The 24171-nt window shown below is 41.1% G+C and overlaps 2 protein-coding genes across 2 annotated transcripts; one reads left to right on the top strand and one right to left on the bottom strand.

Annotated features, from left to right (window-relative positions):
• Nucleotides 1–603: 603 nt before the first annotated feature.
• On the bottom strand, nt 604–12261 carry rpa3 (replication protein A3). The gene is made up of 4 exons (XM_034160791.1): nt 12100–12261; nt 11945–12016; nt 919–1030; nt 604–833 (listed from the first exon to the last, which is right to left on the bottom strand). Exons 1-4 carry the CDS (start codon nt 12196–12198, stop codon nt 751–753), a joined length of 366 nt encoding a protein of 121 aa, XP_034016682.1. The 5' UTR covers nt 12199–12261; the 3' UTR covers nt 604–750.
• A 386-nt stretch (nt 12262–12647) lies between these two features.
• umad1 (UBAP1-MVB12-associated (UMA) domain containing 1) lies at nt 12648–22878 on the top strand. Its single transcript, XM_034161181.1, has 4 exons — nt 12648–12823; nt 14878–14968; nt 18628–18713; nt 22036–22878. The coding sequence occupies exons 2-4, from the start codon at nt 14887–14889 to the stop codon at nt 22309–22311; spliced, it is 444 nt and encodes a 147-aa protein (XP_034017072.1). The 5' UTR covers nt 12648–12823; nt 14878–14886; the 3' UTR covers nt 22312–22878.
• The last annotated feature ends 1293 nt before the right edge of the window (nt 22879–24171 follow it).

The raw sequence follows: 24171 nt of genomic DNA on the forward strand, positions 1-24171 counted from the left end.
TTTGTCTCAATGTATGAATGAATACTGTCAAATTAAAATCTGACAATCTGTCATATGAGCTTATGCTAATTATTCAAATTCAACTCTAACAGATTTTGGTTTTGCACTCATGAAGTCAACCTGTGCTTGTCTGGCACATTAAGATCCGCAGTTCACAGTGCAGCCTCTGCTGATCTGTGCAGTGTTTGACTCAGTTTGTCAGGCTGCTCTCAGGACATCCTGGGAACTTGTGGGATCCCCAAGAAGGTGCTGGACATCATCATGGACAAGTGATTCTCAAAAAGGGCTTACAAACTCACATCTTGATTCCTCAACTCCCCAAACAAAAATACAAAGCCCTCATTGTCACTTTTTTTTTTAATAAATATACATAAAAGATTTTAGTCAACACTATGAAAGTACGTACACACACACACACACACCTTTGATATGCAATACATACCTGGACATGTACAGCAGCACCAAAATATCAACCACAAATTCTATTAAATGAAACTTACAACCCTGAAACACTTCAATTTCCCCTGAAAACAGAAAAACTTTCAAGAGTTAACCTGAAGCTGCGACTGCAGGTCTGCGACCATAAAAGAAATGATGCTTTCATTTGGTCTTTCAGTTTTTAATTTTATTGTCAAAATGTTCATGACATAAATTATTCTTATTCACATTATTATTTTTTAAATCAACATAAAGGTACATCAACTTAAGGTCTTGGACAACAGACTTTAATGAATGGACTTTGGTGGCTGTTCACCCACTTGCAGTCAATTCAAAGGGGTAATGTTGGGGGAAGTCATGGATGACCTTCAGGGCGTCGTTATACAGCTCCAAATCTACAGGACAAACGGAAACAGCGTCAGACAGAGAGACAGAACATGTCAATCATGATAACATCACTATGACTGAACGAAGACTTACCAAAGGGAATTCCTCGGTCCTCTCGAAACATGGTGTACGAGGTGGCCGTTAAAACTCCTTTATTCGACACAATGCCGATAACCTCCACGATGCCGCTCAACTCTTCATCAAGCTGGTGAGGTGAGAGAAAAGTGATTAATACCATTATCCTCAGGGCATTTGGTTCAGCCAGCTTTTCCTTCTTATTCTTTTTAGGTGTAGCTGTCAAAATAAAAGTCTAATTTACACAGAATTAGTTATATAACCTATAACACCTCAAAAAAAAAAATCTCACTTTGTCCTGTGCATTCTTTTGTCCACGGTAGGTTTTCTTAACATCAGTGCAAAGCCAGAATTTTATTTTATTTTTTACAGCTCCAATGAAAACTGTTAAATATCACTGATTTGTTAATCAATAATAATAACTTCTGGAGATCAGGAATGATTGGATCACCTTTTAAATGTTCTTTTAATAGCAGGGGGTCATATATGCAATTTTTTTCTTTTCAGTTCAAATTGATGAACGTTTTATTTTGGTATAAATTTGTATGAAATACAGAATAGAACAATTTTGGTTCAAGTGTCAAGCTCACATTATTTTATTTTGTTTTTTACCTATTTTTTTTAATAGACACCTTAAATTGTGATTTTGATGTCTTAGGATGTGTTCTTACGTCATTTCTGTGTAATATAACTTCTGACATGGATTTTAAGGTAGTACTTTATCAATAATCAACTGGAGTTGAAATATTGATGTATTTGAAGTCTCTCATAAACCAAATTAAAATAACTACATCATGTTATTTGAAAATTATTCTACAAACTCATATTTAAATATTTAATATCCAAATGTTATCAATACCAAACAGTGGAAAGTGCAAAATTTGTAGCTAGTACATGAACATCATCTTCCACCCTATGCCGGGAATTTCCATCTAGTCACACATCTATTTTTAGACACCACTCTGTATGTGGATGTAAAGTGTCCTGATCACTAGTAACCTACATAGAAGGAGATGCAGTGCATCCAAAAAGTATTCACCTCACTTTTTCCACATTTTGTTATGTTAATAGTCTTGGGGAAAATTCAGTTTTGCCCTCAAAATTCTACTCACGAAACCCCATAATGAAAACATGAATAATTTTTTTTTTATTTTGCAAATTTATTAAAAATAATACAAAAAAAAAAAAATTAAAAACCCTAAGAAACTACAACAATATAAGTCTTCACACCCTTTCCTCAATACTTTGTTGATGCACCTTTGGCAGCAATTACAGCCTCAAGTCTTCTTGAATATGATGGCACAAGCTTGCTGCATCTGTCTTTGGCCAGTTCTGTCCATTCCTCTTTGCAGCACATCTCAAGCTCCATCAGGTTGGATGGGGAGCGTCGGTGCACGGACATTTTCAGATCTCTCTAGAGATGTTTGATCAGATTCAGGTCTGGGCTCTGGCTGGGCCACTCAAGGACATTCAGAGTTGTCAAGAGCGCTCTGGATCAGGTTTTAATCCAGGATGTCTCTGTACATTGCTGCATTCATCTTTCCCTCAGTCCTGACTAGTCTCCCAGTTCCTGCCACTGTAAAACATCACCACAGCATGATAGTGCCACCACCATGCTTCACTGCAGGGATGGTGGCTGGTTTCCTCCAAAAATGATATCTGGCATTCAGGCCAAAGAGTTCAAGCTTTGTCTCATCAGATGAGATAATTTTGTTTCTCATGGTCTGAGGTGCCTTTTGTCAAACTCCAGCTGGGCTGCCATGTGGCTTTAACTAAGGAGTGGCTTCCGTCTGGCCACTCTGCCATACAGGCCTGATTGGTGGATTGCTGTAGAGATGGTTGTCCTTCTGGAAGGTTCTCCTCTCTCCACAGAGAAATGCAGGAGCTCTGACAAAGTGACCATCAAGTTTTAGGTCACCTCCCTGACTAAAGGCTCTTCTCCCCTGATCACTCAGTTTAGACGGGTGGCCAGCTCTAGAAAGAGTGCTGTGGATCTGAATTTCTTCCATTTACAGATGACGGAGGCCACTGTGCTCATTGGGACCTTCAAAGCAGCAGAAATGTTTCTGTACCCTTCACCAGATTTATGCCTCAAGACAAACCTGTCTCAGAGGTCTAAAGATAATTCCTTTGACTACATGCTTGGTTTGTGCTCCGACATGCACTGTGAACTGTGGGTCCTCATATGTAGATAGGTGTGTGGCTGCCCTGGATCTATTAAGTAATTCTGCTCAACAGCATGTTTGTAAAATAAAAATACTACTCTCATTCTGGGAGGGGGATTGGTCTGTGCCATCAGTCTTATAGCCATCATTAACTGCCAATACTTCATTAATTTGTTGTCAAATTTCAATATAATACCAGTATTATGTTGCATAACTTGACAATTAGGTAACAGCTCAAAAGCGGTTTTAATAACACTAACCTAAATCAATATCAGATCACATCAAGTTGAAATAACCAATTCTGAATCTGCAGAATCAGAATCAAATCGATTCTTGAAATTTTAATCGAAAGCCAGCTCTAGTCCTGAATGAGAACATGTCCAACATTTAACGGAATATTTTAAAATAAGACTTAATTGTTGAATTAATTTGCGATATGAACAGCACCTGTAAATAAAATTTAAAAAAGCCTTTGCCAAAATCACAAAAAGTACAAAAAAAAAAAAAAAAAAAAAAAAAAAAAAAGAGAAATCAGAGATTTCTGATGCCCGCCAATCCGGATCCACATCATCTCCAAAATTCAGTGGAGTCTTCCATGCCCTACTAGTTATCTGTTGTGCAAATCTGGGGAGAATCTATGAAGTGGTTTTGAAGTAATCCTACAAAGCCTATAGGGAAATCTTGATCCAGAATCCGGTTCCGGATCACTGCCAAAATTTAACGGAGTCTTCTATGGCCAAATATCTGCCTGTGGTGAAAATTTTGTCAACATCCGTTCAGTAGTTTTGATGTAATCCTGCTAACAGACAGACAGACAAATAAATAAATGTCAATTATTTTATTACGTCCTTGGCGGACGTAAAAAAAAGACAAGGCACAAAACTGATCACAGTTTGAAATATCTTCACTCTCACTCACACACACACGATGAGGATGTCCACATTCTCTGGTGAGAAGGTGACAAGAATATATTTATAACCCTTTCTGGATAGATACATTGATCCTACACACTGATCAGAATTCATTCAGGTCAGTGATTCTGATGAGCACACACCTGGAAAACAGTAATTTTCCAGAGCTGTGGATTTTCCAGCCAGCTTTGCTGTGCACGCGCTTTGAGCGCGACGCATGGTTCGCTGGGCAACACAGCGGGAAGATGATTGACACTTTGGCCTTAACCTTATTTTGTGGTTGAATTCAGAAGTGGTGAGTCTGTTTGTCTGTGTGGATGACGAGTCAGCACAGCCTGAGCGAGCCGCTACAGCGGGAGGTCATCTCTCTGAGTCTTTTTAGTTGTAAAGAGGCTGTATGAGTGCAGCCCTGCAGAATTTCTTCCACTCAGACAATCTTTAACTCAACTGGATCAAAACTGATGCAGTCATCACTTCAAAATCAAGCGCCCCGAACCGTGAGGAGGGGGTGGGCCATATGGACCAACTGTGATCTGCTCAGCCACAGAAATCCACGGTTATGTGAAATTTCACATCCCTGGATTATGGAGAAACATTGTTGCACTGCTGATTTGCTGAAACTATAAACTTCAGAAAACATGGCACACACAGCATCTGTTCTCATCTTGTGTACATGCATTTTCCTTTTAACTGCACTTTGGGTTCAGAGGGACAAACTGTGCACATGTCAAAGTCAATGTAAAAGTGTACTTTATTGTCAAAAATCTATGTAACAGGGTTAGCACAGAAGATTGAAATTCTCCAATGTGCAGTTAAACTAAACATATAGATAAGACATTGACAATAATCTCTCACACACACACACACACACACAAAAAAAATCACAGCAGCAGAAGTACAATCAGTGGACATACAGGTTATGTGGAGTAGTGTAGATGCAGTAAGGTGCAAACATGTGCACCCCACCACACTGAGCTGTCCACCCCATATTGAAATAGTGGTCCATGAGCCAGGATACTCAATAAACAACGGATTTGGATTGCTTCTTAGCTCGTTATGAAACAACAGAATGAGTCTGCTTTCAGCGGAGCCGTCAGCTGAACCTTTAATGTGCTGATGGAGGGTGAGGACTAAACTGCAGATTTTCTTTTGCGGTACAAACAAGTGCACAGTCAATGTAACTGCTCGATGGTTCCAGCGACTCACTAACGGTTAAGTTCGTTTTTAGAATTTCAAGTTCAATATTGTGTTCAGATGGCACCAGTTTCATTACCCGATCATACTGTTAATTTTGTTTTAGGGAAATACCATCAAACAACTTTTCTCCTGAAATGTTGAAGCCCAAATCTTTTGCGTACTGCTCCACTGCCTGCATACTGAATGTCTGCTCATAAAGTATCATCAGACATAAGGCCAGCAGTGCTTCTCTACACCGGCCCCCCCATCTCTCATTTGCCCCTGCTCCATTCACATAATGCTCTGGTTCAGCCAGTCCTCAGTGGGATCAGGATCAGCGGGGACAGGTGTGAGCAGAACAGCCAGAAACATAAAACATGCAGGACAGTGGTTTGGCATCCACTGCAGGAAACATCAATAGACTGAAAGCGCCCCCTTCTGGCATTACTTTGCTATTGTGTTCATCTCAGATTTCTGATACAATTACATCCTGAAATAATCTCAAAACTCCAAAACCCAGTTGCATAATCTGCCACTGATTAACCATTTATTAATTTAATTAATAATCTCCCACCAAAAAACAATCTCATTATTTGCCAGCAACTCCAAGGACACACTGGAATAGATTTATTCAATTTTTAACTGATATTTATTTTTAACATACACTCAACAAAAATATAAACGCAACACCTTTGGTTTTGCTCCCATTTTGTATGAAATGAACTCAAAGATCTAAAACTTTTTCCACATACACAATATCACCATTTCCCTCAAATATTGTTCACAAACCAGTCTAAATCTGTGATAGTGAGCACTTCTCCTTTACTGAGATAATCCATCCCACCTCACAGGTGTGCCATATCAAGATGCTGATTAGACACCATGATTAGTGCACAGGTGTGCCTTAGACTGCCCACAATAAAAGGCCACTCTGAAAGGTGCAGTTTTATCACACAGCACAATGCCACAGATGTCGCAAGATTTGAGGGAGCGTGCAATTGGCATGCTGACAGCAGGAATGTCAACCAGAGCTGTTGCTCGTGTATTGAATGTTCATTTCTCTACCATAAGCCGTCTCCAAAGGCGTTTCAGAGAATTTGGCAGTACATCCAACCAGCCTCACAACCGCAGACCACGTGTAACCACACCAGCCCAGGACCTCCACATCCAGCATATTCACCTCCAAGATCGTCTGAGACCAGCCACTCGGACAGCTGCTGAAACAATCGGTTTGCATAACCAAAGAATTTCTGCACAAACTGTCAGAAACCGTCTCAGGGAAGCTCATCTGCATGCTCGTCGTCCTCATCGGGGTCTCGACCTGACTCCAGTTCGTCGTCGTAATCGACTTGAGTGGGCAAATGCTCACATTCGCTGGCGTTTGGCACATTGGAGAGGTGTTCTTTTCACGGATGAATCCCGGTTCACACTGTTCAGGGCAGATGGCAGACAGCGTGTGTGGCGTCGTGTGGGTGAGTGGTTTTCTGATGTCAATGTTGTGGATCGAGTGGCCCATGGTGGCGGTGTGGTTATGGTATGGGCAGGCGTCTGTTATGGACGAAGAACACAGGTGCATTTTATTGATGGCATTTTGAATGCACAAAGATACCGTGACGAGATCCTGAGGCCCACTGTTGTACCAATCCAAGAACATCACCTCATGTTGCAGCAGGATAATGCACGGCCCCATGTTGCAAGGATCTGTACACAATTCTTGGAAGCTGAAAATGTCCCAGTTCTTGCATGGCCGGCATACTCACCGGACATGTCACCCATTGAGCATGTTTGGGATGCTCTGGACCGGCGTATACGACAGCGTGTACCAGTTCCTGCCAATATCCAGCAACTTCGCACAGCCATTGAAGAAATGTGGACCAACATTCCACAGGCCACAATTGACAACCTGATCAACTCTATGCGAAGGAGATGTGTTGCACTGCATGAGGGAAATGGTGGTCACAGCAGATACTGACTGGTATCCCCCCCTATAAAACAAAACTGCACCTTTCAGAGTGGCCTTTTATTGTGGACAGTCTAAGGCACACCTGTGCACTAATCATGGTGTCTAATCAGCATCTTGATATGGCACACCTGTGAGGTGGGATGGATTATCTCAGCAAAGGAGAAGTGCTCACTATCACAGATTTAGACTGGTTTGTGAACAATATTTGAGGGAAATGGTGATATTGTGTATGTGGAAAAAGTTTTAGATCTTTGAGTTCATCTCATACAAAATGGGAGCAAAACCAAAAGTGTTGCGTTTATATTTTTGTTGAGTGTAATTAATTAAGGCAGCTTCGTTATAGTTGTGGCCACATATTTACAGAGCCTACACGTTGACTAAAAACTTCAAAACTAAACTTTCTCCGAGTGCACACATTCCATTTTGGGGCCCCTTCACACATATAATACGAATAAGTACAAATCAGGGCGAATCACGGCAGAACAGGTCGTATGAGCAAACCACAAAAACATTAAGCTGCCGGGCAGGCGTGAACGAACCCACTGCGACGGTTTCATGCATGCGATGGTGTTGTGCACAAGCGTGCATGAACCCGTCACAGCGAGAACACAGTGAGAGCAGCTGGAGCGTGTGTAACCACATCACGCAGCTGCTGTGAAAATTAAAAAAAAAAGTACATGCCACCCATGGGATTTGAGCCTGCAATTTACAAAAGCTCCGATTGTTAGCCAGAAACTTTACCACTGCGCTACCATCGCTGGCGTATAATCAGTGCGGAAAAATGCCTGAAATCAACAAGGACGTGTGGATGAGGTGCGCTGTGTGCGGCCGCTGCAGCCTGGTGCAAAGGCAAAAGATGTTTTATATATTTCCACGAGAGGACAGCAGGCAGAGACACACGTCTCATGGTGGAATGTTGTAAGTTTATGTCCTTCAAAACACGGTATGTGTTCTCCAGCTGGGACGTCCAGGAGCACAGATCACAACAGCAGCAGCTGTGGGTGGACACGCCCCACTGTCCATTCAGTGCCCAGACCAACATGTCACTCTCTGTGTTATGTGGTCATTCATTTTTATTATTTGCTATGTAATGGCGTATGTAGGTATTGTCATAATTATTTATATACCTGTCCTGGCAGTGGTGTCTGTTTTTTTAATGTGTGCACAGAGCTGTCATCCAGCTGTCAGTGTGCTGCGATCAGCTGACAGGCCCCTCCCCGTGCTGTGTGTGCTCAGACTTGGCTGTCCAGCCCCCATGTGATCAGATCTGTACATACATATAAGTATTTTATGCAAGTGTGCACCCCCGGCACACCATGTGTTGGAGGGAGCAACGCTACACTCTACACACTGTTGCTGTTTTGAAACGCTACACTCATGGGGGCACTTAGACAAATTTCACATTAAAGCTCAAAAGTGATCATCTGCTGGCTGTTTTCATGTTAATGGCACAAATGGCCACACATTTTCTAAGCGCCAAGCGAGCGGTGTTCAATGTCCATCTGTATCACCTGGAATTTAGCCGACACCTGCCGCGAGAGGAATCGAATAGTCTCTCACAGGGCACACTCTGTCTTTCAGCCGCTGGTGTGTGCAAATAGTTGTAGCAACAATTGTACGAGGCATTGGAGGCAGATACGATTTTACATGTATTGCATAGGATTCCTGCCTCATGCGCAATTCGTACTATGTGTGAAGAGGCCCTTATCAAATACATGTTGAGTTCATTTGTTTAGCTTCTGCCTTCACCTTTTCGGCCACACGGGTTCATTGTGTGTTCTTTTTATGAGTTTGTTATTGTCTGTGTTGATATTCTGTGTGCCAAGTGAATGAATGAATGAATTCATTTCCCTGTAACATTTTTTTAATCATCTTAAAATATACCTTGAACTGCAGTGGGACAGTAGTATTATCTGAGCTCATCCACCATCTCCAGCAGCCCCGCACCACCCTTGGAAACCCTACTGTGTTACACCAGAGTTTCAGTATAGTGACAGACATTATGGTTATGGCTTAGGTTAGGTTTTAAATTCTCCGTTGACACCTATGACAACTTCAGAATAAGACACATTATATTGTGAGATGCTACAGAAGGCTTCAGGGTCCCAGGGTCCTTTGTGCATGTGGAGGGGTTCCAATTGTACGCTAACATGGCGTTGCACGATGATTCACCGTTTCCTCAGTTACTGGGGATTTAAGAACCTTCTGGAATGGGAATATTGATGGCACATAACGTGGATGTAATTCTTCCTGGGATTTGAAAATGAAAATAAATAAATAAAAATTCTATACACACACACACACTAAGTAAGGTTTGAATGCCTTTGGTGACTGCATTTCACGCTAGTTTGCATTTCTTTTCCTGCAAGGGGTGGTCACCCAGCAGGTAAGTGCGCTTGTTTCCAGTGTGGAAGGTTTCTGGTTCAAACCCCACCCCCGCCATTCATCATAAAACTTGTACCAAATCACGTGTGGTGACCCAGAGTAAAAACAAGGGAGCAGTCGATGGGCCTTACTTTGCGTTTCTTTTCCTTGTGCGTGAGGACCGGTGACACTATTTTCGTGATTTACAACCAGCAGTGGGACCGGAACCACTCCAGGCATGCAGGGGATGGTGGGAATCTGAAAGACTGACTTAAACTAGGGACGTGACAATAACCTACTTATCGCGCTTGTGTGATGTCTCCAGGTGCTTGCTGCGCAGAGAGTACATACTGGGAGTGGAGGGTAGCAATTAATGACGTTTTCTGGAGTTCTATTGGATTTTGTGGAATAAACATGAATTGATGACATAGAACACATCTTCTGCCATGTGATAGAGAAGTTAATAAGATTCCCATCCCAAAATAGGCATCATCCAAGTCATTTTTCAGTTGCCAAAGGCGTGTAAGTTTGTCTTTTTCATCCTAACTATGATGGAGATTATATATTTTGATGCATTCATGCCAAAAATCAACATTTTATGGTCGAGCTGCAGAATGGTAGGTTGAGCAAAATGCAACCCGTCATCTGCCTCTGCATTATTATTTGACATACCATTATTCTATCAAAGGTTTGCATTCATTTACTGTGCCATCATCCTGCCTAAATGTCGGCTTCTCTGGTATTCAATTCAATTTCAATTTATTTCATTTATATAGCACCAAATCACAACAAAGCTGCCTCAAGGCGCTTCACACAAGTCAGGCCTAAAGCCCCTTTCACACTGGGCCCACTTCAAGTTGCTTCCTGTGGTGTCATGACGACGCAGGAATGTCTGCATCAAGTGCGCACAGCAGGGGGAGAGAGGAGGTGAGAATGCAGCCTGCAGGTTCTCTACACAGAGAAATCAAGAGTGGACAGTTTGGCTGCAGTCAGACTGTGCACTCTTCTATCTACTATTTCTCTTCTCGTTTATATTTGTTCTTGTGCTGAGCTGCAGGTCTGCACTCTGAGTTCTGTTACAGTTTATCTTTTCTCCTTTGACCGCGAGATGCACGCAAACGCACCGTCTGTGAGCAAATGTGGAGATGTCTGGAGTTATACTTGATGTGGACATGTCCTGTCTCTGGCAATCAGTCTGTGAGCAGGACTTATGTCCTTTTTTTTTTTTTTTTTTTTTTTTTTTTAAAAACAGTGATGACAGAGTTTGAGGGAAGAACAAGGAACTAACTGCCCACAACAAGACAGTTTTTTTTTTTTTTTTTTAATTGTTCACATGTGCACGCGCAAACGAATCGTCCGTGAGTGAACTGGAGATGTCCAGACTTTTTACTGGATGTGGACATGTCCTGTCTCTGGTAATCAGTCTGTGAGCAGGACTTTTATGGACTTTATTTAAACACATTTGTGAGAGAAGAGTGAGGAGCTGCAGCAGCAGCTGCAATCAGCATTTTTTTTTCTGCGCTCTTTTTGATCGTGTAGTTTCACTGCATTGTGTACACGGTATAAGAACAATCCTGCATGATTTATATTTCGGGAACAATGGAACACAGCAGGAATCATAAATTGGCATTGGGTAACATTGTATTGTGAGGGTGTGGCTTCCAGTCACATTGATTGCCGTTGCGTTGCTCTGACTTGCGCTGAAACCACTTAATTTTTCCGTCGAGCACAGGATGCAAAAAAAATTAAACATGTTTAATTTTTGGTGTCCGATTTGCTTCATCCTTTGCATCTCTCGCACTGTTGTGTGTTGAGCTGCATCGTCTCGGCACTGGGTTGCATCCATATGGTGTCGTCATGACGTCGCACAACACAACTCGAAGCAGTCCAGGTGTGAAAGGGGCTTAACCTTACCAACCATAGTACTGCCATTCATGGTTCACTACACTGGTTAATGAATTGATTAATAATTTGTTATTTAATCATTAATTTAATATCTAAGCACTGCAATGACCTACCCACCTTGTCCCCATTGTATTCCAATAAGGAGGATATGGTAATTTTGCTGTCTCAGCTATATACAATCACACTTTCTGTCTCATTCTAATGGAAAAGCAATAAGGATGAATGGCCATTTATAAACACAGTAAAAGACTCATATCTTCCTTGTTTCTCAGCCACATTTAACAATTTTGGCGTCATTTTCTTTGTTTTGTGTGGCCAAGTGGTTAATGCGCTTGGTTTCAGTTCAGAAGGTTCCGGGTTCAAATCCCACCCCTGCCACATTTCTCCATGTAACGTGGAGTTGCGTCAGGAATCCACCTTGGATTTGCTGTGGCGACCTCGAGTGCAAACAAGGGAGCAGCCGAAGGGACTTACTTTTACTGTCAAACTCTACCCAATGAAATAGGTTTTGTTACATTGAGACGCTTTATTTATTTTTGTCACGGGCAGCACCCACTTACAGGCTCGTTCAGCTCGACTGTTGCCACTTTTCCTTCTCCGTCCGTGACGGTGAACGTTCCCGTCTCATGGACCTGAAGAACAAACCAAGCAGCACAACAAAGCTTTAAATCGCTCTGAACGACGTCCTGGCAAGCTGCTTTCAACCAGCACTAACCTTCTCAACACGTCCGACGAAGCACACAGGTTTACCGATGTGCTGCAACAACATGGAGACATTTATTCTGGGTTTAGGCAGATCCACGATGCCGGACATCTTCAGTTTACTGCTGCGACAAGGCGGCAAAGCGCGGGACGAATCTGATCACTCATATCCTCACCGGGGACAGCCCAGGCGGGCGGTACAACTCCCGTCCTATTCAAATACCCACTCAGCTAAGCACAGAAACACAAATCGAGTATCCTCAACATTTACGACATATCCGTGTGCGCTAATATAAAGTCCACCGGGAACAGCAACCATTTGTTCCTTTTTTTTTAAACATCTTGTTTTATTTTGCCAAGTCAATATTAAATTTGTCAACTTTATTCAACCGAAAACATTGTGGCTATTTTCTCACTGCAAAATTTTTGAAATGATTTTTTGAAGATAAGATTCGGTGCTCATTCTTAATTAATAATGATGATGACAGTTATTATTTTTTATTGTTGTTGTTTGGAGTGGAACATTTGATGCCGTCTTCCGTTTCCACACGAACACGTTGGACGAAAACTCCAGACAATCAAAACACGGAAGTTATCAGTTTCCGTTGTTTACGATGATCATCAGACGATAAAAAGATTGATTTGGTTGGACTTTTGTTTATTCATCTTTCGCTTACAGCTTCCCTACGGAGGTCACTTCGTCTTCGCGTGTTGAATTACAGCTACTAAGAGCAAAGGTAAATCTTGTTGTACTTTGGGATTTTTTTTCGTCAAACTTGAAACGCAGTTCATTTGTGTGTGTGTGTGTGTGTGTGTGTGTGTGTGTGTGTGTGTGTGTGTGTGTGTGTGTGTGTGTGTGTGTGTGTGTGTGTGTGATACGTATATTTTTTAATACCGTGATTAATGTGTATTTTAAAAACGATAACAGTTTTGAACACTTTCATACACACACGCACTCACAAAATAATATGGTCAAATATTTTTTTAATATGTATATGTCTAATAAGATTTTATTGATATCAGTGCCATTATTGATTCTGCTTATTGATCCAACCTCTTGTGAATGTTCTGTGTATTAAAACTAGGCTTTATAGGTTTTCTATATCAACACAAAAGTGACTCATGATTGACATCTTTAAATTGCTTTGAGAGGGGTTAAGCGGATTTGCCTCTTCTGAAAAGCATCAAAGCAGAGAAGCAATGAAGCAGCGGGTCGGAGCACTGCTTCACTGGTTCAGGCTTCAAAGCGGAGCTGTTGCTGAAGCAGTTGATTACAAACCCTCTGCAGAGTCTGTAATCATTGTAGAGAAATGGTCGTTTTCCCGACAAACACCCTCAAAAACAACCGCTGCTCTGAAGGATCGATAAGGCAGTCATTAAGCAAAAAGCCTATTGATGTCGGTGGATCGAGTCATTTCATGCCATTTCCGGTTTGCGGCTTCGCCTACCATTGGCTTGTGGCTTTTGAAGTCTTGACCATATAGTAGATTTTAGCTACATATGGATAAAAGCTGCATTCAGTCTGTTGTACGTGTATCTGTGAGAGGTATGAAAACCTTTAGATTTTATCAAACATTTTGCCATATTCCTCTGTGAGTTTTTTTTTTTCATTGAATTTGAACTGAACTTGTCATGTCAGTGCATGTAGGTTTTCAAAAGTTACACAGCAGAGGTTCCACACCCACAAAATATCTTCAACAGAAGGTTTAAGATATTTTGTTCTTTTTTTTTCTTTCAGACCTCACTTTTACCACTGTCACTATAACTCGTCAGGTAAAAGCAGACTTTTAAAGGTGTCAGTTTTTGTTTTGGTAAACTCTTGTTGTAAATTTTTAACTTGTTTGATGATTCATAAAACGGCAAAAAACCAAACATTATTTTTGATGTACCATAGACCATATGCAGAGCAGGTGACTGCATAGACCTGAGTTTGATTCCCAGTGTGAACACGAGCATACCTGTCTGCCTCCTGGACAAGACTCCTTGTGTGTTGTCTCAGTCCCAGGTGCAAATGGGTACTGACCTGGGCATCACAGTAAGGGAGAATGTGAGATCGACAGTTGGATTGGTGCCGAGTTTGAGGTCCTACAGTCGCTGTACCAAACCGTGGTGATGAAGAAATAGCTAGACCAGAAGGCAAGACGCTCAGTTTACCAGATGATTTATGCGCCTGTCCTCACCTGTAGTCATGAACTTTGGGCAATGACTGAGAGAACAAGGCTGCAGATACAAGTGACAGAAATGAGATTCCTCTATCTGGGCTTACACTCAGGGACAGGGTGAGAAGTGTGACTATCTGGGAGGGACTCAGAGTAGAGCTGCCTGCTTCTTCGCATCGAAGGGAGCCAGCTGATGTGTTTCAGGTATCTGGTGAGGATGCCCCCAGATCGCCTCACTTGGAAGGCCTTCCTGGCACGTCCAACTGAGAGGAGGCCCCGGAGGAAGACATGGGATCCTCAAGGAAGAGTTACAGAACGTGGCCGAGGATAGGGAAGTGCAGAATGAGTTCCTTGGTCTTCTGCCACCGCGACCTGAACCTGGCAAAGCAGCAGCTCTGACCTTCTACATGCCTTACTGGATTTCCCCATGGACACTGTTACCTCGCGAACTGTCTTCTCTGTGTACCTGGGCCTTTGCATACGCTGAATGAACTGTTAAACTCAGGGCCTGTACAGGATGTATGACATCTACACCATATTCTATAGACTGTATGAATATTATGGGAAAAGTAGCTGAATAATTAATAAATGAAATAACTGTCTTTGTAACTGTTAATTAATTCTTTTGGCAGACTGCAGTCATGTTTAGTTTGTTTGGACTCCGAAAAGATTCAAAGAAGACAACGACTGAGAGGGAAGCTGATGGAGGCTTCGTCATCATTGGTGAGAAACACAGTCTCATGTTGTTTGTAAGGGCATGTCTTCAGAGAGAAGAGCATGTGTGCTGGTACAGGTCCTCAAGGACCAGAGGGAGGAACAGTTGCTATATTGACATGTTTGCGGTCATCATGTTTAGTATTTAAAAAATGATTTATCATACAAAACCTGCACATTTTCTCTTTTGGGGTTCTCAAATTTAAGGGCTAGTTATGTTTCTGCCCTTATAGTGGAACACATAGCATCAATTTTACAGAAAAATCATGCATTTAGTGGTACAAGAACCAAATTTGTCATGGTGATTCTCATGGTATTAATTACCAAATCTGGTTGACTTCCCCCTTGAAAATCCAAGATGGCGTCTAATTTCAGGATGTCCACCAAATCAATCACTTTTTTCCTCCCAAAAATGTTGTAAATTATTGGATTTGTAGATGACATGCAGTAGTACTGGATGGAAACCATTAATACTAAATGCAATAAATTTCCCTGTAATTTGGCACATAAGCAAAATAAAACATAATCAATACCATAAATAGCAAATATAATATATATAATAAGCCCATTTGGATGCTCCCTTGTTTTCACTCAGGACCGCCACAGCAGATCCAAGGTGGATCTGCATGTTGAATTGGCACAGATTTGATGCCAATTGCCTTTCCTGACACAACTCCACATTATATGGAGAAATGTGAGAGGGGTGGGATTTGAACCGGGAACCTTCCACACTGAAACCAAGTGCACTAGCCAGTTGGTCACCATCCCTCCCAAAATAATATAATGTATAATATAAAATTGAATTTGACAAGAATATCATTTTAATCAATCAAATAGGAGCATTTGTATGCAAAAACTGATTTTGGATAGGTCAATTTGGCCCTCATCTTGAATTTTCTCATGACAAATTGACCAGATATGCTGAGTACTATAATGAAAATCACCAGACTACATCTGGTGCTTGCCCCACCAAATGAACAATTGTTCCATTTGATGCTCAACTATTAATATTATTATAGGTTAAATATGCGTCTCAACCTTTGGAACTTTTCATATGTAATTCAGTCTTTTTTTTTTTTTTTACTATGACAACTTGTCACAATTACTGGGAAGCTAATGGCCAAACTGATTACACGCACACACATACAGAACATCTATTTTTTTTTTTTTATTGTTGTTTTGTTTTTTTGTGCAGCAATGTAGTGTGACTTGTTGCTTGACTACCTCATTACGTATCACCAGTATCAAATTTATGTTTCCTGTTATGTTGTGCAATAATGGAAAGTATTGTGGAAACAATGTGCAGGGATTTATTTTTTATTTTTGTAATTTTCCTTTAGGCCCATGTGTGTTTCACTCAATTTTTCTCCTTACTTTTACTTAATGCTTCCTACACCACACATAATCTCGGAGAAACACGGTTTTCTTCAGTCATACACGTGTAGCCGTGGGGTTTGAATAATGATAAAGTTCACTTTGAGTTTGACTTTGAATTGTTAAGCAGTTCAGATACAGGAAGTTTAAATGAATCATTTGAAACATTCTGAAACAGTAACTGATCAGCTGACTTAAGGGTTTGTTCCACAGAATGAAACAAGCTGCTGTTACTTTAATGCCACTTCTAAATCGAGCCATTCTAACATTAACAATATGAAAACATATACATGAAGCCCTGTCACCTGTTGTGTGTCTACACCATGATTTCTGTGTTGTTGTACTTACATATTTGGTTTTATTGGAATGGGTGCAGCTCAGAGGCTGCCCTGTAGTTTAGGAACAGATTCAGTCCAAAAAATATTGATATAATAAGTCAGGTCTGTGTCAGTTAGTGTTCCTACTAAAAAAGGGATTTCATTTGAGTGGAGTGGCAGAAAGGCCGTGTTTGTCAGGGCAGATGGTCAGGAGCGGCTTGGTGTATTTTTGTCGGAGGGGTCGGGGACACCTGCAGCGTTCAGACGTTCAGAACAGAACCTGCTGTTCAAGCTCCAAACTACACTGCTGTCACATATTCCTACCTTAGAGGCTGAAACATGTTTCAGAAGCTGTTTTTACAAACTGTAAAGTGTTTTTTTTTTTTTTTTTTTTTTTTTTTTTTTGCACATACGATAGATTATAAATGAATAGAGTGTTGAATTCTATCTTCCATTTTTGTCCATTTGGTTGTTCAGGCAAAACAAACGTGGTCATACGGGAAGCAAAGCTGGCATGAAACCATCCTGCCATTGTTGCAGAAAACAGTTCGTTGTAGGTGTTCTTGGAGAGTTTAGAGAGTTAAAGTAACACTTCACTCTGATATCCTGTTGAGTAAATTACATGTTTCAAAAAACGTTGTAGCTTTTATTTGTACCTGGTTTTCTGGTTGTATGTTAACTGCATTACCTGGAAAGTCCATCCATCCATCCATCCATCCATCCATTTTCTTCCGCTTTATCCGGAGTCGGGTCGCGGGGGCAGCAGCTCAAGCAAAGCCGCCCAGACCTCCCGATCCACACACACATCCCCCAGCAACTCCGGGGGAACCCCAAGGCGTTCCCAAGCCAGCCGAGAGATGTAGTCCCTCCAGCGTGTCCTGGGTTTTCCCCGGAGCCTCCTCCCAGTGGGACGTGGTCGGAACACCTCTCCAGCGAGGCGTCCAGGGGGCATCCGGAAAAGATGCCTGAGCCACCTCAATTGACTCCTTTCGACTTGGAGGAGCAGCGGCTCGACTCCGAGCTCCTCCCGAGTGACCGAGCTCCTCACCCTATCTCTACGGGAGCGCCCAGCCACCCTGCGGAGGAAACTCATCTCAGCCGCTTGTACCCGCGATCTCGTTCTTTCGGTCATGAGCCAAATCTCATGACCATAGGTGAGGATAGGAACGTAGATCGATCGGTAAATCGAGAGCTTTGCCCCCCTACTCAGCTCTCTCTCTCTGGAAAGTTCATTTCATTCATTTTCTACACCCACTTACTCCAGTCAAGGGTCACAGGGGGCAGGAGCCTATTCCAGCAGTCATAGGGTGTGAGGCGGGGTACACCCCGGACAGTCGCAGGGCCACATGTAGACAAACACATTCAAACCCACATGCACCTATGGACAATTTAGAGTTCTGAAACAGTTGTTTTTTCTTTGTCTTGGGATAACAGTTGACTGTTAAGAAAGAACCCGTTACATTTTCTCACCAAATACAAATAAAGTAAAAAACTTATTTTATTTGCTGTCTGAATATCACTGATTTTAGGAGGATAAATATATTTATTTGGAAGAATTTTGTCAGGCAGCACTGTGATGCACTTGACTTTCCACTAGCTTGGAATGTCTTGGACGTCTTAAATGAAGCAATGGATGTATATTAACAAATGACCAGGAAAAGCATTCATACTGTCTGCAATGAAGGAAAAGTCACAGTAAATGTAAAAATCACAGCAGCTTTTTTATTTGTCTTTTCCATACCAGACCAACTTTTTCTAATTTGGGGTTGTGTGTGTGGTGGCCTGTCCAGGTTGTACCCCGCCTTTTTTCCATTGGCCATTGGAATAGTGTGAATTACTGTAGTAATTCACACTGTTCACAGATTTTAGAACTACAGCTACAGAATTGTGGAGTCTTTCATGTATAATTTTTAGTCTGATGAAATACTGTCTGTCCTTTGTTTCCACGGGTGTAACAACATTTCTGTACCTGTGCAGGAGAGACGGTTGAAGATCGGAGGAGAAAGATGCAGACCATGCACATTACGCAGCCATCAACAAATGTTATTGTGCAGCCATCAAAGGTGGGCTTCAGGATTACATTCGTACATTTTGTCATATGACCTTGTAATGACAGTGATTCCTACAAATAAAGCCATTTAAGCAAGGAACATACTTTGAGAAAAGCAGAGGTGGCCCAGGCTGAGGCACAGATTAAACAATAAACAAATTCAGTATCTCAGTACTCGCTGTGCATGCCGCAAAGTTCACAACTACACAAAACACAATATAAGCACTGACAGCAATGTAAATATTGAAGACTTTTAACACTGGAAAGTCACCATTATGAAATAATTTTACAAAAACAAACAACAACAACAAAAATGGGCTACAAAATAGGTGGAAAGGGGAAGAAAGAACTTGTGACCCCAGTTAATGCACTCACACTACAGAATGCCCCATAGTACGAACTAAAAATGACAAATGGGAGGCCGTGCAGAAAGACGGTAAGTCTTTACTGATGTTTGAAGTTGATAATTTCCGATCCATTACAACTGTCAGAGGTTTGGGAAAATGAGACATCAGCAACAAGCAAATGCTCCCCCTGCATGACAAAGCTCACTCATGGTACACTGTGTCCCAAACAGGAAAAGCTTAATTTTGAGCCCACAGGGAAACAGGAAATGTCAAACACTTCCTGGATTGACATTTGAGATCTCATGGAATCTCATCAGAATACAGTGGCAAGTTCACACTGAAACAGGAAGTGATGAATTTTGAGCCCACAGTTAAACAAGAAATGTCAAATATTGAACACTTCCTGGCATGGGTGGAGCTGGGTTTCACTGGACTACATTGAAATCTGATTGGACACCCAAGGTACCATTCCAGATGATCGACATGTCACGGCATCACAGGTCTGTTTGAAAAGAGCAATTTTAAATTTGTGACTCAAAGTGTAAATGGGCCAAAGTGTCAAAGCTGCTTTCAGAGCAAAACAGAACACTCCAAAACACAGAAGTAGAAATTTGTGATGTGACCTTTGTGTAATAGCAGACAGAAATTGCTTTGAGATGAAGACAAACAAAACGCATAGACCATTTTGTATATATTGTTCAAAATGTGCATTTGTGCTTACTGTTTGAACCTTTTTGTTTGTTGTACAGTCTTTCACACAAGAGCCCAAATTACCTTTATAAAGTGTCAAAACCATTATTTATTATAGTTTACCGTGTGTTTTACTTTTTCCTTTCTTATTTGTAATTGTAAACCTTTATTACACTTCTAAAACACAACTATGGCATATATATTCTGAAAGTACAGGTTGTCCTGGAAAAAAAGAGACATAAAATTTGATTGAGGGATGCAGGGAGAGCTGTTAACATTTATGCCAGGCGAGTGAACTGTCCAAAAAATGCCCTCGGACCCTACTGCTTTTACCTCATAACGCCATACCATTCAGTCACACATAGTCCAAACTATACCTTTTTGGAATCTTTATGATCAGGCAAATAATGTGGTGTAGTTTTGCAATATGATTGGAGCATATTTTAATTTTGACCCCTGTGTAATTATTCATTTGACCCCTAACTGGCTGCCTATTGAAAATTCAAGTGGCCAGTCAGTTTTTTTCAAAAGAGTTCACATCTATGGATTATTTGTGCTGAATTTGATGCTTGTATCACCATTTGAAGGATTCCACTCTAAATATTCTCTTATCTGCTGCACTATATATGAGATGTAAGATGCTGCTCCTCAGTGTTTCTCAATTGCCCTCAAAACTATTGGAACACCGTTTATTCCATTTCAAATACATTTTTTTTTAAACTCAAACTGAAAGCAGGTCTCTACAAATTGATATAAATTAATTAAAAATATCAAATCCATCTTCCTGATGAAGTGGTGATGAGGAGGATTTTCTTAAAAAGAAGACCTGAAAGTTCAGCTACAATTTGACAGAAAGTACATCTGAGATGAAAGCCTAGATTTGATGCTTTGGAAACTTTTGTATTTCTTCATAATTGATGTAAATAAAGTCCAAGACATATTCAATGACTTGGAAATATTCATGTTTCCATCCCCTGACTTGTCTAAAGAAAACTGGCAATAAAACTGATTATTCTTTACAGGTTTTATCAAGTTTTAGAGATTTGCTTTCAGTTTGAGCTTGAGGAAGATAATTATAGAATTGTTTATTCTTTATATTTTTTTGTATTTCTTGCATTTGAAATGGCATAAACAAATTAAAATGTGTGAAATTCTAAGTGTTCTAATACTTTTGGAGGGCACAGTATCCTAACCTTATTATGAGTGCAAAATGAGTGTGGTATTATTACTGTTTTGTTTAAGAATGTTTAATTTTCACTGTTGCTGCACTTTGTGTGAAATTATAGTCATATCATATTTCATATTGATATGACAATATTGAGATATGATAATTTGGCCATATTGTACAGACCTACTGTCAACTAGCTGAAAACTTGTGGCCAAGTGGTTAATGCGCTTGGTTTCAGTTCAGAAGGCTCCGGGTTCAAATCCCACCCTTGCTACATTTCTCCATGTCATGTGGAGTTGCGTCAGGAAGGGCATCTGGCGTAAAACATGTGCCAATTCAACATGCAGATCCACCTTGGATTTGCTGTGTGGGGACCCCGAGTGCAAAAACAAGGGAGCAGCCGAAGGGACCTACTATCTACATAAAAAAAAATTGCTTAAAGTGGCAGGAGGTTAAGCGGGGGGTCTGGGGGAGGGGGTGGAGCCCTCCCTGAAGCTGAAAGGTTTTATCCATGCTAATGCTTCCCTAAAGCATTTGCTCAAAATGTCTAAAGGACCTAAATTACATGGTGAGATGCTGAAGAGCTTCGCTCGTTCATGTCTGTGACATATGCATATTAACTATAAATTACTAGTTTAGTCTGCTCAGCTCATCCTTCAAGAGCTTATAATTCCGTTGGAAAAATAACAGAGGAAATGTGATGTGCGTCTTCTACTCCTGTGCTGAGCAAAATCACTTTTTCCACTTTTGCAGCCCATGCAGATCGTCCACTGAGCGATGTGGACCTGTCACGCTGCTCTAACACAAATTAAAGCTGCAAATTTAACTTTGAGGGCAAAATATAAATGGATCACACACTCCGGTAATGTGGCTTCTGTACTTTGTTTACTAAAATAAATAAATCAGCCCCTTTGAACCCTGCACCCTAGTTTATGCTGAGGTTTCATGCCGCACAAATAAGAATGCAAAGTTGGACACAATCCAAACCCACTTGTGCCATTTATCTTCTCTGGTGCCCCATAAATTGTATCGTAGTCTTAGAAACAATGTGACAATGTGGACTGGAAAACTAAATCCCTTCATGGAGTGTGTGTTTCAGCTGACATTAATCCTGAGTCTTTTCATCCCAGTTCTCGGGCACAGCCCCAGCTCCACCCATCAACCCAAGGCTTCCTACAGTGTGCCATCCCGCCATGCCTGTACCAATGCCTTTAGCCGCTGATGTGAGTTCATCTCTCCCAGACCTCCTTGGAGACATCCCGTTCACCTTGGCGCCTCACGTCATGGCTGTGCAAGAGGGGTACTCTCTGATTCCTGATGTGCTGCTGTCACGGGATGTCGACTACAATCTGGCTAATTTTCAGTATGACTTCACTTTGGAAAACTCTGTTATTCGTAACTCGTAGACTGAATTTTGTCATCAGAATGTTGACCATGAGCTTACAGTGTGCTCGCCTTGGTTGCTCTGTTCTGTCTGCGGGTTGAACAGGAGATTTGCGTTAATCATGGTCTTCATTCACAATGTGTAGAAGAAGACCGTCTGAATGTGCATCAAGAATAGCTGATGGTGTACATTTTTTAAGCAAACGTAGTCATTGTGCTGTGACGTCCAAGTTCTTTGGGAAAGTTTTGAAGTTATTTTTAAGGGTGCAGCAGCCACGTAATGAATAACAGTGATTGGAGATGTGAGCTGAGTGTAGACGTAGTCAGCCCAGCATCAACCACTGCGCCATGTCTGGCCTCCACTTCTTCCTTTCTTGCCAATCATTGATCTTTTCATCCAAAGTACAGCGTGTTTAAGTTTGGTGAGTATAACTAATGGCAAGTCATTGTCACGTCACTGTACACACAAAGCAACATTAAAACATATTCCTCACCTAATTAACCAATTTTCATAATGCTTGATGAATTTGGACGTGGCCTGCAGTGAAAACCATTCAGTTTGAGCTCACTCTTAAAAAACAACAAAAAAACATGTTAAACAAGGGTGAATTCAGGAAATACAAAGTGCTTCATTTAAAATGTAAGAATCCATTTATCAGCAATTTGATGAAAAGCTCTGCCCTCTTAAATAGAGTTACTGTACAGTTTGGTGTGGATCTGGTAAAGGCATTACGGCCTGGAAGAGAAGCACTTGAAAGCTTCAAGAAAGACTTCTTTGAGATTATGATGTTTAGGTGCTTTATGCATTCTAGAGTGCCTTTTGTAGTTGTCCACGTCTGCAGTCTTTGCGTACTGTCACATTGTTGATTAGAATGCAGACAGAGCTGTAGCGCCACCATCAAGTTGCAGTACTTTGTGTGAGTCTTTGACAGAGTTTGTTTTGAGCCTGGACCAGCACCGGCGTACACAGTATGAGACGTCTTTGTTTGGGCTGAGACTGATTCTTCTTTGTGGACAGTCAGGTGACTGCTGTGAGCTGCACATAAATCCTCTCACCATTTATTAAGATTGAAGTCAAGTTGTACTTACTGAAGGGATTAACACTTACAGTGCTGCTTAACCAGGTTACAATCACATGTGGTTAATGGATGAGAAGCATTAAAAGCTCCATTCATCTGGAGCACTGTTTAAAATGATCTGTGCTTCCTAGGATTGTCTGAACTTTGGTTTCATAAAGATTGCTGGAATGACATCCCCTCATAATTTTTCATTTTTGACTTAGACGGTAACATAGGATGTATCATTTATTTGAGGGAAGATGTTTCTACTGAGTCACACATTTACCAGTGACTTGGTATAGTCAGTTTTCTTTGTCTTGAATACATATTTAATCTAATACTTCAGAAAAAAAACACTTGACATTTGTTAACTTCTACTAAATCCTTTTGAACCAAGTTCTTTATAACCAAGTTCTTCAAGTTCTTTAGTACATGTTAGTTCTGGTTATATCTTCTGTCTGATCTTTAATTGTGGACATTAAATTGCAATAAATTTGTAGACTTTGTTTTACTGATAGTTCTTCTGATGTGTGTCGTCATTGGCTCTGATCAGGTGATATTACACCTGGGATGACTAGTTATCAGTAGGGGACAGCGGGGCAAGTCGAGCCAGTTATTGATCTTGGCATGTTAGGACTGAAGAACTGAATGATCTTTCCTGTCCTCCAGGAACAACATCAGCTGCATATTCTATAACATCTGGGGGACTTTGCCCTCAGTTTGTCTTTCGCTGTAGTTATGCATTTCTCATGTGGTTCTAAAAGAGAAAAAATATTGAATATGTTGTATATAGCAATGAAAGACCATCAGTGTACCCACCTTTGT

This window comes from Thalassophryne amazonica, chromosome 20, assembly GCF_902500255.1.
Source record: "Thalassophryne amazonica chromosome 20, fThaAma1.1, whole genome shotgun sequence".
Classification (NCBI taxonomy): Eukaryota; Metazoa; Chordata; class Actinopteri; order Batrachoidiformes; family Batrachoididae; genus Thalassophryne; species Thalassophryne amazonica.